Below are 15,697 nucleotides of genomic sequence, written 5' to 3' on the forward strand. Positions count from 1 at the left end.
TTCTTTCTTTTTTTTTTTTTTAATTTAACATGTTTATAGGGAGGAGTGGATCAAAAGATGCCTCTTGTGGTATCAAGGATAAACCCAGAGTCACCTGTAAGTGAACATATTTCGTTCTCGCCTACGTTGGTTTTCTATTAAATCTAACGTTCCTATTTCTGTGTCCTGTTTCTCTGCCAGCAACAAAGGGGGTGTGTAAATGCATGCAGATAGATGGAAAGAAAGTGTGGAATCCACGTTTTTCCAGAACTTTGCTAGTCAGGGTAGCACCTGCATCACCTGGGAACTCATTAGAAATGTGGAATCTCAGGCCCCACCCTAGACCTCCCAAACCAGAGTCTGCATTTTTAGCAAGATTCCTGAGTGATTCGTGTGCACATTAACATTCAGAAGTACTCTCAAGAAAAGGAAACTGAGGCGCAGAGTGTGTTGCTCTGCTCACTCTGTGCACGTGCACCCACCATCCCACCAGCAGCACCCTGCCCTCTGCGCTCGGTCTAGGCCTCCTCAGGAGAGGATTTGCTTTTCTGGAGCAGATGAGCAGCCAAGAGTCACTCACTGCGTCTCCTAAGGAGGAACTAGTTCGGGGGTTTTACCCGTAAGTGGTCCTTCAGCACGTAGTTTGCTTTCCCCTACTGCTTAGGGCCCTCAGGTCAGGAGGGCTTCCATTCCTACCCTGTTCAGTGCGCCCTTCTCTCCGTGCTGGCTTCTGCCTTCGGTGTTATTTATGCTGACGGAGGCTTTCTCCACCGCAAGATAGACAAACGCTCACGTTCGGCTGACAAGCCATTTTCCAGCAGCACATCGAGAAAACAAAAGATCAGAAGCCTCGCGGTGACATTACAGTAATAGGTGAAGGTTGGCTCCCATAGAGAAATGGCTTCGGTACGTGGCGTAGCTTTGTTCCGAAATGCCGCATGACTTAGGTCGTGAGCAGCACTTCCTTAGACTCCCACAACCAGTGACCACGTCCGCGTAGCAGCAGATGTAAAAATAATGGCCCGGCCGCCCCCGAGGGAGACGAGAACCCGGACCTGGTCTCAGGTGTCTGGGCTCCGAGAGCGCCCGCGTCCTGCCCTTGAGGATTGTGTTATGGTAACCGAAGAAACTCGCTCTTCCTCTCCACCCAGGCCGACACCTGCATTCCTAAGCTGAACGAAGGGGATCAAATCGTCTTAATCAATGGCCGGGACATCTCAGAGCACACCCATGACCAGGTGGTGATGTTCATCAAAGCCAGCCGGGAGTCCCACACGCGGGAGCTGGCCCTGGTGATCCGGAGGAAAGGTAACAGCCACCGCAGGGGAGGAGCCACGGGGCCTCAGGGAAGCGGGGCCCTCTCTGGCCCATTCCGTGGTTTTCGAAATGTTGAGCTCGTAGCCAGCACTGGAAAATGGAGACCTTTCGCCTGACAACCAGGATGTGGGACTTCTCACTTGAAAAATGTGAAGATGCGCCCACGCGGGGCCCAGCCCCTCAGGGCCAGTGCTCTGGAGGTAGGCAGCACCTGCCCAGCCCCTCTAGCCAGGACACCAGCCCCGATTCCTCGCAGGCCCGCTGCCCGCACATCATGCCCCTCCCTTCGCCGTCTGGCCCTGCACACGTTTGCTTTTTCAGCCCCTTCGTAAAGTGTTGGGTTCTGTTGACGTCTGTAAAGCAGAAGTGGGGCAGGAGCCTGGCTGTCCCCGGGGTGATCCTGCCTCCACCTCTGTTGGGTTGAGGGATCTCGAGCAAGTTTTTACCCAAGTATGTGCGTCAGTTCCCTCCGATGTAGAATAAGGGCACGATAACCACTCCGTCACAGGGTTCTAGCAAAGATAGAGGGATGCTTATACTTGGAAAGCACCTAGAGTGCTTCCTGATACCTGGTGGGCATTTGAAGGATGGCCGCTGTTAAATACCATTATTTGTGGTGTTGTTATTATTGTAAAACAAGCCGAGTCCTTGGATCCTTCTGCCCAGGTTAAAAATACTGAAGGTAAATGTGTGTGTACCTCGAGGCCCTGCCACGCATCTCTGTTCTGGTTGCACAGGTGTACGTACAGCTCCCAGTCCCCCTTCACACCTGCTTTCCCTCTGCTTCCATAAATCTCCAAGCCCAGAGCTGTGCTGCATGTGTGAGGCCTCACCAGATCTCTCCAGATCCCTTCCCGTGCCCCCCAAACCTCGATGCCACACCCAGCCACAGCCTCCCACCTGACAATGGCCTTGAGGTAGAGGTCGCCTGGGCTCTGTGGGACCGTGTTGTTATAAGAGAGACAGGTGGGTGGAAGAGTAACCAGGTCAGAACAAAAGCAGAAAAAGTGAAGTCTCTTTAAAAACATTAAAATAATAAATTTATTTATTTATTTATTTATTTATTTATTTATTTATTTATTTATTCATTCATGAGAGACAGAGAGAGAAGCAGGCTCCCTGCAGGGAGCCCGATGCAGGACTTGATCCCAGGACCCCAGGATCACACCCTGAGCCAAAGGCAGACACTCAACCACTGAGCCACCCAGTCACCCCGCTTTAAAAACATTCTTTCTGGGCACCTGGGTGGTTCAGTTGGTTGAGCCCACTTCTCCCTCTGCCCCTCCCCTGCTTGTGCTCTCTCTCGCTCTCCCTCTCAAAAAAAAAAAAAAAATTCTTTCCCTTTCTCCTACCTTTGTCAAAAGGCTCTAAGTACAAAACACCATCATTTAAGACTAACCAGAAAGATTAGTATGTCATTTTGTATAATTAGCACTTACTGAATCATTCAAGAAGTAGTGTCTTTGGTGAAAGTGATTACCATGAGCTTAATCGTTTAATAAGCTGTTTTAAACCATCTGCATTCAGGTGTCGTAAGTATAATTTTTTTTGAGGAAACTGATCAACCAGAACGTTTCTACCCCTGCCAGACACACTCTTTCTTGTTCACTACAGCTGTCCACTCATTCACTGACATCAAATCCGATGATGAGCTGAACCAGCTTTTCCCAGAGGCCATTTTCCCCATTTGCCCAGAGGGTGGGGATACCTTGGAGGGATCCATGGACCAGTTAAAGAAGGGCCTTGAAAGCGGGACGGTGCTGATCCAGTTCGAGGTAAGAGGCCACAAGGGCCATGTCCTGGGCCTGTGGGGAAGCCACAGCAGCCCAGTGTCTCCGTGGGCTGCTCGGATGCTGCTGAGTGACCCGAGTCTCCAGGCAGCCTGTGCTCGTCATGGGAACACAGCAGGGGACTCAGAGCACAGGGCAGCAGAGCGGGCCCAGAACACGGGGAATGGGACCACAGCCTGGTGCTGAACTCAGCCTCACCCTCTTACCTAGTAATGCTCCGTAGCCATGGAGAAACGTGTCAGAAATTGAGGAGGAGGGACTCTGAGCATATTTAGCTGCCAACACAAAAGCTCAGAATGCTCGGCAGTGGAAGGTGCTGGAGAGGCAGTGTGGGTGAGCCCCGGAGGGTGGCGGAGGAGCCAGCCAGTCCCTGACCCCACCAGACACCCTCTGTAGTTTGGAGCAGGTAGGTAGCATCATCCCATAAGGGTGGAGCGGCCGGCCTGCCCGGGTCCCCCAGAACCGTGTGAACGGAGGTAGAATCCAGAGACAGACCCCGTCTTCCTTCCCCAGGAGGAACCTCTAGTCACAGAATTGAGCCTGTGACACAGGCATACCCAGGGCCCTCCCAGAACAAAGCAGGAACACAGGAGATTCGGTTTTTAAGTCCACAGATGGATTGCTAGCAGAGTGAAAATGGAGCGTGTGTATCTTCTAAATTTTTTAAAGGTAGAAGAAGAGTAGTTCATGCCATAAAGGATAACAGAGGAGCACAAAGAAACCTAACATAGACCGTTAAAAGAAAATAGATCGTGATTAGCGACTACTTACAGAGTCAGGATTCATAAATTAGGAAAGAGTCCAGATTCGGTTCAAGCGCAGATGTCAGCAATGCCATTTGTATTTGGAAAGCTACAGAAAGGGAAAAGTCACAAAAGCAAAACTGAGAAGTTTGTCAAATGCATGTGGTCCCATATGGATTCAGGAAAGCATAAGTGACCTCAATATTGAAGAGCAAACACCATAAAGCAAAGACTCTTAAGTGAAAGAAAGGTTTATAATGGCTTAAGGAGTAGCATGTAGATAATGTGCGTTACTAGAGCATGTGTATCCAAACAATAGTAGAAAGTATAAAAAAAAAAAAAACCTAGAAATAAAAGATGAGAAAACCAAAAAACGAAAAATACTCTGAAAACCAAAAAACGAAAAATAACCTCCTATCTTGTGGAAATGAAATCAGGGTAAGAGGGTAGGAGCACTGTCATTACTTGGTAGAAGTAGTAGACAGGCACTGAGTATCTACAAAGAGGAGCAGCCCCTCTTTCCAGTGTCCTGCAGGAGGCTGCATTGATTGAAGATTTTGAAGGACAAAAACGTAGAGGTTATGTTGTCGGGCCCTGCACTGCAAAAAAGTTCAGAATTGAAATATACATTGTAAACACTGTAAAGCTCAACTTTTTAAACACCCTCCAAAAACCATTGAAACGAGAAGATAAAAGCCGGTTACAGAATATGAATAAATACTTGGCATTGGACGGGATGGTTCGGAAAGGCGGGGAGACGCTTTGGAGGGGCTCGTTCGGCGAGCCTGTGTTAGGGATTCACCACATGCCAAACATTGGGTCAGGAACACAGGGGAAGAGAGGATTTCTGGCCCCAAGGAGCTAATGGTCTAAAATTGGTGTATCTGGGGGATGTATCACGAGTCCCTGAAACAGCTACAGACCAAGGATAGGGCAAGATTTCCTTACGTAGGACGTAGGACGTATGTTCCCTAGGAAATGGAGGTGGGGCGGGCGGGGGTGGTTCCAGGAGGTCCTCCAGGGTGAGATGTATGAAGAGGATGGATGGGATTAAGTGTGGAGGGAAGGTCATGCCAGGAGGGTCACAGCCTGAAGGCAGACTAAGTTCCTAAGGTGTCAGGTAGTACAGGGAATCACACGTACCTACCTGGGTTGAGCAGTGCCACAAGGAGTCCTGGGAGGAGTCTCCAGGTGTTGGGAGTCCTTGGATGGCGCACCTCTGTCCTCGATCGGGTTGTCCACAAGGAGGCACTGTGGGTCCTCAAAGAGGGGAAAAGAGCTTAACCGTGGTCTTCCACAGTGCTCCGGGAAACCCCCTCTGTGCGGCCAGCTCCGCTTCGGTTTTACATATGGGAGTCCCACGTAAGATTTTCCTTGAGCACTGTCCAACCGACCTTCACGGAGAGGTTTAAAAATACTTGAGAGACAAGTACCTGCCATCCCCTGCAGTTTTGAGTAGTGTCTCTCCAAGGGTGACCCACTGACCGACCGCCTGCATGGAATATACCCCCAGGTGCTTGTGAAATGGGGCTCAGCCCACAGCTGCTGGATGAGCCGCACGCATGGGGATGGGGCCTGGCTGTTGATCCTCCTCACAAGATTGGCGGGAGATTTCTGATGGACACGCTGCCCTAGGGGGGCCACAGAGTGGGGACTGTACCACTGCTGCCCATGTCAAGTGTCCTCTTTAGAGCTTACAGTTGGACAGCAGCATGAGAAATGGAGACCTTAGAAATTTTAGGGTTACATTTTAGGATGTGCACGTTTCGTTCAGTCTATACGTTTCCTAGAAATCGAGTGGGGGGGAAAACCCTTTTTAACTATGGTCTTTTGCAAAAGAGCTAACACCAGAGCTGCTCCCTGATGGAGCTGGTGGGGTACCTGGAGCCCTGCCTCCTTGATCTCCCCACACTACCCCCCCCCACCAAGGAACCCTAGAGTGTGGAACATAATATAACGACCCCTGTTATAGAAGGAGGAAGATGTCTCCTGCACCTCCTTAGAGGGGAGGGATGCTCAAGGAAACCAGATCAAACAGGAAATGACTACAAAGGGAAACCTTTAATTGAGCACTTGGTTCATGTGCCAAGCACCTTGTGGGCATCGCCTTACAGAACTGTTCTCCCCACTGTATTGACGAACGGTCAGAGTCTCAGAGAGCTTATTGCACAGTAAATGGTTCAGCCTGATTAGAACCAGACAAGCTAATTCAGGAGCTTGTTCTCTTAACAAGTATACAACTTTGGAAATAACAAAGTGGTATTTACGTGTGGGAGTTGTTATTAGAATAGTCCAGCAGCATCAGAGCTGGAAAAGATCTGAGAAGCAATCTAGCCACACAGAGCCAGGCTTTAAATCCTGGCTCTGTCACTCACTCCCGGCGTGACCTCAGGCAGCACGTCCCTTCACCTCTCTGTACCCTCTACTTCCCTGTCTATAAATTGGGGAGCTCATGAGTTGGCTATAAGGGTTAGATGAGAAACATACTCAACGCATGGTTTAGCACATGGTAAGAATGCAATAAAGAGTAACAACTATTATTATTTATAAACAACACACTTAGTCTCCATATAAGAAGTGGTCGTGCCTCCTGGGTTTGGAACTCTGGGCTATCTGACTCCAGCGTCTTGGCTGTTCTGATTTTCCACCTGTTTCTCCAGTACCATTGGCAGATGGTGGCAGCATATCTGATGGGGGCTGTGCTCTTGGCAGGAGCGGGGGGCGGGGGGGAAGGGCTGGTCCCTAGCAGGTGCCCACACTACCCACCCCCTTAGCGTCAGCTAAGGGCCTGCCCTGGGGTAGCCGGGCCATGGATGCACTACCCCCTGTGATGGCTAGCTGGTTTGCAGCAAAGCTTGTTTGGAAGCATTTTTTTCATTAGGGGAATTCCCCATCCCTCCCATGGCTTTTGGTAAACAATTACTAATGTGTTCCAGAAAGCATTTGGTCCCAGCTGCGATAAAATCACGCTTAATAATTATTAGCATTTCTGTAGCACTTTGGAATCTGCCAAGTATGTTGCACATATGTTGTCTCTGTTGATTCTCGCAACTTTAGGAGGGCGCCTGTGTAGATGGAGAAAATGAGGCTTGCGGGGTGGGGACTTGCCTCGTGTCAAGTGGCCGGTGGGACAGAGGTAGGGTTAGAACCTGTTAACGTCTAGTGAGTGTCTGAACTCACCACTGCCGGGTGCCCCCCCAGCTCCTCACCCAGCCTCCAATCGGAGCCCTTCCCTCCGGGAGCTACAGATTGGCATCTAACTGCCTCAGTACTCTACCTGGTTCAGCCAAGCGAGGGCGTCACTCTGTCTCACGTTAAAGGAGAAGATTTGGGGTTTGCACGGCTCCAAGTCTTACCATCTCCAGGGTGCTCTTTTGTTAAGGAACTCATTAAGTCGGCCCCAGGTTCATTCCTTTGCGAAGGAAACTCGGTGGCTCGTTTCATGCTTTCCCTGAGTTGACCTATTTAAGCAAGGGGTGGGGTGTCCTTTGAGAACCAGCTTCCCAGCAAAGGACTTTTGCGCCCTTTCCCATGCAGTGACCAAGTGATGTGTAACTTCTCTGCCTCCTTCTTGTCCAGTGAAGACTTCTTTTTGGACATTTGGAGTGAGGACAATAGGAAATGAACCTCTGTCCTCCTCCCTCTCTGCACTGATACAGCAGAGACCTCAGGACTCCAGCTCAGAAACCCCCACCCATTGCACTTCAGCATCATTGTCCTCCTCTACGAAACCCGGAGCTTTTTCTCTTCCGACCCATTTTTCCTGAAGTCCCTCCTACATCCCCCTTACAGGAAACATCCATTAGTGTGAAAACTAGTGACTCACTGGCTCCTATGACTACTATAAAAGTCGATTTGGAAGGACTGAGGTAGCTGAAGACTTAATGAGAGGTTCAAATTGACACACGTAGGAATTAGTGAAGGCAATTATAATTAGAATTCATACCTTAAAAAAAAACATTTAAGAATTTTCCCGGTTTTTTTTCTTTATGGAAAATGTTTCATAATTGTAGAATACAGAAAGCAAGTGGGAGGGCTTTGCATTTGAAATTCCGGAAGCCCTTTAAAGGCAGTGTCACCCCAACTCATTATCCTGTATTTATGTGTGAAAAGGACTCAAAGGAATGCTTAATCCCAGGCTGCGGGGATCTACATCTGGGACTGTGTATTTGAAGTAGCACTTTTGGAGGTCCCCAAATTACTAGCAATAGTGTTTATTTCAGCAAACCTTTATGGGAATATGAGGGGAGGCTTCAGGTCCCCTCCAGACAGCGTCCCTTGCCCTCTGGCTGGGTCAAGTACCATCTTTCTCTTACCAAGGGAAAGAGAGGGGAAGTCCCCAGTGTAGACAGATCGCCCCTGAGTAGTGAATTATGTCTACAAAGTACTGCAAGGGAAACAGCCTCTCAAGACCTGCACCCTCGGCTTCCCTGTATGGCTCCGTGACGCCTCTTGTCGTGCTTTACTCAGTGGTCTGCACCCTCTGTTCAAGCTGCAGATCGCACTGCTCCATCGCTCTACACATTTTGATGAAGCACCTACTGTGTGCCAGGTCCAGTGCTGGCCTAGGGTTTATGGCGATGAACAAAGCAAACAAGATGCTGCCTCCATGAAGACCGCCGTTGGGTGCTTGATACAGGAAGTAGGCTGTAAGCAGCTGTTTGAAAAATCCTTGCCCTTCAGTAGATCCTGGTCGTTGCTGAGGGTGTGAAAGGAACCTTCCTACTGTTGGAGCTCTCCTTGCCTCTTGCCCCTTCAACTCCCCCCTCCTTTTCTTTCTCCCTACCCCCGGCCCCACCCCTTTGGGTTCTCAGCCTTCGAGAATTCTCCTTTTCTCCCGTGAGAGAGCTGACAAAATGTTCTCTTGCCCCGTGTGGGGCCTTGCCAGCATCCACGGATCAGAGCCCGTGGGGTGTCTGAAGCCTTCGTCCGAGGATGGCGACCACATTTCACACTTTTGCTTGGGCCAGTAGTCTGGGGAGATCAGAATCCTCTCCTGACGGCCTCTTTCTAATGTTAGAGGATCTTTGGAAGAAGAAGAACTGTTTAGGCTGGAAAGCCACACATCCTACCCATCCCCGCGGTACTGTGTTGGGGACGTCTAGTTTCCCCTGCTCAGCTTTCTGTCTTTGGAGGCCAGGGCCACTGATACTGGTGCTAACTTAAATATGGTTGTTCCACGGCAACCCTTTCTCCGCTGATGTTTTTATCATTCACTCTTGGTTTCACGGCTTCTTAGAACTACAGTCCGCTAAGATGAGAACAAAGCACTATAGGATTTAAAAAATAATAGTTTTTAATAAAACTTCTAACCCTCTGCCCCTGAGACTCCCTCTCCAGCCTCCCGGTTGCTCTTGTCTTAGGGCACAATTGAAGGGTGCCGGAACTGGCAGCTCTTGCTTGCCTCACATACCTTCAGCCTGGGAATAACTGAAGCCAAGTATACTTTTATAATGAGTAGTAGTTGAAAGAGCCTGCTCTAAAGGTCCCCTCCAGACAGGGGGCTGTGGGACTTTAATTTCTTTCCCTCCATCCCTCACCCTTCTGGGAAGACACATCTGGGTTTCCAACCCCTCACTCTCCACCCCGGCCCACCCTTTTCAGAGTAGTGTTTGCATAGCCTACTGAGGAACTCACAAGATCTTGAGAAAAGGCCAATAAATTAAAGGAAGTGGAAATCCAACTCTTAACACCTTCAGAAGCTAAGTGGATGACTAGGAAGCAGTTCAGTAGAAATGGGGTTCAGTGTTCACCTTGGCGAGGTAGACATGAATATGAGTGTGTTGTCCTGCTTTCTAAAGGCCCCCCAAAATCATCTCCCTGTTCACCCAGCTTTTGGTTGAATTTTAAAATTTTATGTATAGATTTATTCTAGTTTTTTTTTTTTTTTTTCCTCATTTAGTCATTTGAATTTAAGAAATATTTTGGCTGGGCCTCCTGGGTGGTTCAGTCAGTTGGGCATCCAGCTCTTGGTTTCCGTTCAGGTGGTGATCTCACAGTGGTAGGATCGAGCCCTGCCTGCATCAGGCTTCATGCTCAGCAGTCAGCAGAGATTCTCTCCCTCTCCCCAGTCACTTGCACTCTTATGCACACACTCTCTCTCTCTCTCTCTCTCTAAAATCATAAAAAGAAAGAATTTGGCCGGAGGGGAGGAGTGGGTGATGGGATAAATGCATGATGAGTATTAAGGAGGACACTTGTGATGAGCATTGGCTGTGGTATGTACGTGATGAATCATTAAATTCTACACTTGAAACCAATATGACACTATATGTTAACCAACTAAATTTTAAGACTTTTTAAAACAGAATTTGCATTGTAATAATTCAAGCAATTCAGGAATAGCCAAAGTAGAATTGTCTCCTGACTCCCTTCTTGTTTACCTCTGTTTGTTACAGTTTACAAAAAAAAAAAATTTGGTGCCTGTCCTTCCTTACTTGTTCTGGTGCTCTTGCAAATATGTTTTATACACAAAAGTGCACACACATATACATATATATGCGTTATGTGTGTGTGCTGTTGTACACAGAAGGGATCACCACTTTATTCTGTGATTTGCATTCTTTGCTTAAAAATAGATGGATGCATATCATTCCAAATCTGCACTTTAATCTTATTCTTTTCATTGCCCATCGTTTTGTGGTATGACGGTACCATAATTTAATGCAACACTTCTTTCTCCCTATTGGGAAATTTTCAGGCTGTTTCCAGTATTCTGCTAATAAAAAAATACTTTGCTGTGAAGAAGTTTCTTTGATATGAATCTTTATGCATTCCTGTCAGATAAACCCAGGGTATGCACATTTAAAAATGTCTAAACACTGCTATTTTATTTTAGTACCTTAATCTTATCAACAGATCATTATTGCTAAGATATATTTATTCACATACTGTACTTAACGCCTTTTGTTACATCTGTGCTTTTCTGTTAGACCATCTCAAGTTGATTTACATTTATGATTTTTTATTTGGGGGGAAAAAATCTTTGAACCTCCGGCTTAGCTTTACTGATTATATTCACTTAATTGGATTTTACCTCCATGCAGTTAGAACCAAAAAGTCATTTTGGGAAATTTGACTCAGATATTCTCCTTACAGTATCAGACCAAACCTTTTCATAAATCATAAATTTATGTCTAGAATGGTCTCTGTCCATTAAAGCTGGCAAATGTGTAAGAAGTTGTTCAGTGGCTACTTGATGGTTATGAACCTGAATTGTGAAGTTCAGTAGCTGAGCTGGGGGAGAGATTGCAAATTCTAAACATTTGGTAAATGCATGAGACCTGAAACCATTACTGTTGCCAAAACTCAGTGCTAATCCTCTCCTGGTGATTTCTATGCAGCTTGCTTATTTAGTGAAAAAAGAACTAATAAGAGAAACGCAGACTCCCAGAGGTCAGTTTACAAAACAAGAAATACAATTTGCAAAAACATTGGGGGGGAAATACTCTTCAGCCTTCTTATTCAAATTGTAAACACATTGATGATTTTGGCCACAATTTGATGGACTAACCATTCTCATTCATCCCTGTAGGGCAACTTAGTTATACGTATCAAAGTCCCTAAAAATATGTTTTGAAGTAATTCTCCAGGAAATTTATAAGAATAAGAACATTGAAAACAGCCCAATCAAAAAAGTAGAGTCAAAGTTAAGTTGAGGGATGCCTGGGTGGCTCAGTGGTTGAGTGTCTGCCTTTGGCTCAGTGTGTGATCCCAGTTGGGGGATCGAGTCTCAGGTTGTGCTCCCTGCAAGGAGCCTGCTTCTCCCTCTGTCTATGTCTCTGCTTCTCTCTGTGTCTCTCATGAATAAATAAATAAAAATCTTTAAAAAGAAAAAAAGTTAAATTGTAAGAATATAAATTAATACAGGGAAAACATCATTTTATGTAGAGAATATTTAGAAGATTTAATGGCACAGGGAAGTAGACACTGTAATAAGGAGGAAAAAACAGCCTACAAAATTATGGTGGCATTTCCCAGAATACCTCTTAGGAGATGTGAGTTCCTCCATGGCCTCCAAATTAGCTTGAGAAATGCTCAGGTAATCAGAATTAAGATAAAGTACTTTAGGGCTGGCCTTCTTGGAGAGTCCTAGAACCTAAAGGTGGCTTGTATTTCCCAAATTTCTTTGACCTTGAAACTTTCTCTAAAATACTTATTAGCGTCTTTCAAAACGCTCAGGTTCCATGGAACATAGTATAGGAGATGCTAATATGTAGTTGAGTCTCATTTTTTATTTTTAAAAATGTAGCATGTCTCTGTCTTACGTGTTTACATGTGTACTTATGTTTATTTGTATGCATAGAAAATTAGAGAAAACATATGAAAAGGGTTGTCTTGGGGGTTGTGAAATTACTGGTAATATTTTTTTCTTTAAACTTGTCTGAATTTCCCAGATTTTCTAGGGGGAAGAAAAGAACACTTCCAATATTGAAAAAAAATTGCATTGTTTTAAAATTTTCATAAAGTTAATTAAAAAAAAAAAACTGGCAAAAAAAAACACTGGCAAGGGGCATCTGGGTGGCTCAGTTACTTGAGTGCCCAACTCTTGGCTTCAGCTCAGATCATGATCTCAGGGTCATGAGATCTAGCCCCAGGTGGGGCTCCACCCTCAGTGCAGAATCAGCTTGAGATTCCCTCTCCATTTCTGCCTCTTCTCTGCTCACTCAGGCTTTTTCACTCTCTAGTTCAAAGAATGAGAAACAGTTGTATTAAAAAAAAAAAAAAACTCTAGGGGCACCTGGGTGATTCAGTTGGTTAAGCATCTGCCTTCAGCACAGGTCGTGATCCCAAGGTCCTGGGATTGAGCCCCACATGGAGCTCTCTGCTCCGTGGGGAGTTTACTTCTCCCTCTGCTCCTCCTCCTCACTCATGCTCTGTCTCAAATAAATAGATAAAAATGTTTTTAAAAAAAGAAAACCCAAGAGCAGGGGAAACTGGTACGGAATGGATGTGTCTGTGGCCTTTGTGGCGGTGGTGGTGGTTTCACTGGTATATACTTATCCCCACCCGACTCAGCGAATTGTATACGTGAACTATGTACTACATTGTACATGACAACCACACCTCCGTAGTCTGGTTTCAAAGAAAAAGAAAACTCAAGCTTTGAGTCAGATCTGAATTCAGCCTGTCATTCGTGATTGTGAGCAAGATATTTGATCTCTGCATCTTGCTTGCAAAGTAAGGGTACCTCCACGAGCTGTTACCAGAATCATATCAGGTGCCGCACCAGTGTGCCCATAGGTGCTTAGAGATGTGCAAAGGTGGTTTGAATTGCATTTTTTTTTTTTTTGCTAGCTATTACATGCACAGGGAAATGCCTGTTTAAATGAAGTTTACCGTTTTTTGCTGTAGAAACAGACTTCTGAAATGATGAATGAAATGCTCTTGTTCTTTAGTTAAGAAGCTGGTTCCTTCCATTGAACCAGAGGGAAATGTTCCTAGACTAATGTAAATGGTTTCCATGCAACTTTGAGTCAGGATCCTTTCCTTTCTCTACTTGCTCCTAGCATTTGTCAAATAACTGTCATAAAGGCGAGGTTTTACTTACCAACGTTCCATTATCTATGACTCAGACCCCTTCCTATGACTTCCTTTCCCCCAAAGATCCTTAGGTTAAAAAAAAAAAAAAAAGTGAATCTAGTCTGTTTCTCATGGGAGTGTAAAATTTCTCATTAGGAAGAGTTTTCTTTTAAAATCTAGTACCCACGGGCACCTGGGTAGCTCAGTCGGTTGAGCATCTCACTCTTGATTTGAACTCAGTTCGTGATCTCAGAGTTGTAAGATCGAGCCCCCTGTCAGGCTCTGTGAGATTTTTCTGCCTCCCCCGTCCCCCACTCTCTCAATTAATTAATTAAAGCATCTAATCACTTTTAAGTGCTAAGATCTAGTGCCAGGAGTGGTAGACTTTATTGTTAAAGTAGGTTTCCTCACTCCCTCCATAGCTGTCTTTTGCAGTGTTGGGTTGTTGGGTTTTTGGGTTTTTTTTTTTTTTTTTCTTCTCACTTCTGTATTTGTTATATAGCAACTCTATAGAAAGAAGCCCGGTCTGGCCATCACGTTTGCAAAGCTGCCTCAAAATTTGGACAAAAACCGCTATAAAGATGTGCTGCCTTGTGAGTACCCAGTGTGAATGCCTCCCTCCCCTCCTCCACCGCCACCAGCCCAGGCCTCCCCCCGCCCCCCCAACACGCTGAGATAATGTTTCCCTTTTTAAAACAGATTGTCTGGTATTCTGGAACGATTTTCACTGTGTCTGTAAACACCACCGTCTTTATTGCCTCCATGTCAGACTCGGAACAGTTGGGGAATAGTGTTCATGCTAATGAGGCGAGAGCTGCAGATGGGGTTGCGGACTGAACCCTTGTTTACTTGGCATGATAAAAATAACGCTCGGGATAATCGGCAAATTTTTTTGTTGTTGTTTTTCTCCCCCGCAGATGACACCACCCGGGTCTTGTTGCAGGGAAATGAAGATTATATTAATGCGAGTTCTGTGAACGTAAGTCAAGAATCTGGACCCCGGAGTACATTGATCACTGTCACGAGCGCGATCGTGGCTCGGGTGGGGCTTGCCGTGGACGAACCCCCTCATTTCAGCCCCTCAGCAGCCACTGAGGGAAGGCAGTGTGGTCCCATTTTACGGAGGGCAAGACTAAGGTTCAGAGATTAAATAATTTGAAAAGTCACAAAGCTCACGGAAGGTGAGACCAGAACCCAGATCCCCAAAGTTCACATGCCTTCTGGCCTCAGCTGTGGACATTTTGTGGGCTTTTTTATTTTTTCTGTTGTTCTGGGGTTTTGTTTTTTGTTTTTTTCCCTTGCCAGTGGTATGCTTGTAACTTTCTGTGTTTCCACCCCCCTCCCACATTATTACCGTACATCCCACCTAAAAATAAGGGGGAAAAAATCTGCTTGTGCACATAATCTCAACAGAAAAGGTACAGGATATCACATGTTGTAGGAAGGGCATTCATTTCACCCTGAAAATGCATCGTGGGCAGCTTACTTGGGCTCTCTGAACCTCAGTTTCTTCATTTAAACCAGGGTCAGTACACTTTTTCTGTAGAGGGCCAAGTGATAAATATTTTGGTTTTTGCAAGCTGTGGCAAAATGGAGGATATTACTTAGGTACTAACAGGACCATTTAAAACACCACCATGTAAAAATGCTTTTTACACACTCTGAGCTTGCAGGGCACCTGGGTGGATCAAATAGGTGTATGACTCTTGATTTCATCTCAGGTTGTGATCCTCAAGGTCATGAGATTGAGCCCTGCATCAGGCTCCACATCTCACACGGGGTCTGCTTGAGCTTCTCTCTCTCTCCTTCTGCCTCTGTTCCCTCCCCTGCTCACACTCTCTGAGTAAACAAGTTAAATCTTTGAAAAAAGAAAGACAGACTCTGAGCTTGCAAAGTGACAGTTCCATTTGGCCCTCAGGCCACAGTTTGCCAACCCCTGCTCTAAATGAACAGAGGATTTCTCAAGTTCTCAAGTTACAGCAAAGTATCAAGAACTACCCTAAAAAAATGGGTCTTATCAGTGCTTCCATTTATTCCAAAACACCTATGGAATTCGTTATCCTCACTTCACCATTCCTGGTGTCTTGACAGCAGAGCATCAGAATTGGTGAGGTCAGCAAGGTCAGGCGATCCAATCTCTCTGATCATGGGGATGTAGGGACACTAAGGGTTGATGAAGCCATTTACCCAAGCATCAACCAAACCATGAATTAGGCGCCTCTGTTTGCCTTCCCCACCTAAGAATGAGTGAATCACAGTGTCACTTCAAAGCTCAGCAGGTTCTGCGTCGTTTTTCATAGAAATGACTCAGTTCAGAGGGAAGAAGTCAAAGCAGACCAACCAGGA

General features: G+C 46.1%; 1 protein-coding gene across 8 annotated transcripts in view; it reads left to right on the top strand.

Annotated features, from left to right (window-relative positions):
- Positions 1–15,697, top strand: part of PTPN3 (protein tyrosine phosphatase non-receptor type 3) — a 110,748-nt gene that overhangs the window by 80,755 nt on the left and 14,296 nt on the right. For all 8 annotated transcript variants that reach the window (XM_041763737.1, XM_041763741.1, XM_041763739.1 and 5 more), the window contains 5 exons: positions 40–96; positions 1,131–1,287; positions 2,911–3,071; positions 13,854–13,944; positions 14,269–14,330. In XM_041763737.1, coding sequence (XP_041619671.1) covers positions 40–96; positions 1,131–1,287; positions 2,911–3,071; positions 13,854–13,944; positions 14,269–14,330 — 528 coding nt within the window. The remainder of the gene's footprint in view (positions 1–39; positions 97–1,130; positions 1,288–2,910; positions 3,072–13,853; positions 13,945–14,268; positions 14,331–15,697) is intronic.

The sequence above is a fragment of the Vulpes lagopus genome, chromosome 7 (genome assembly GCF_018345385.1).
Source record: "Vulpes lagopus strain Blue_001 chromosome 7, ASM1834538v1, whole genome shotgun sequence".
Classification (NCBI taxonomy): Eukaryota; Metazoa; Chordata; class Mammalia; order Carnivora; family Canidae; genus Vulpes; species Vulpes lagopus.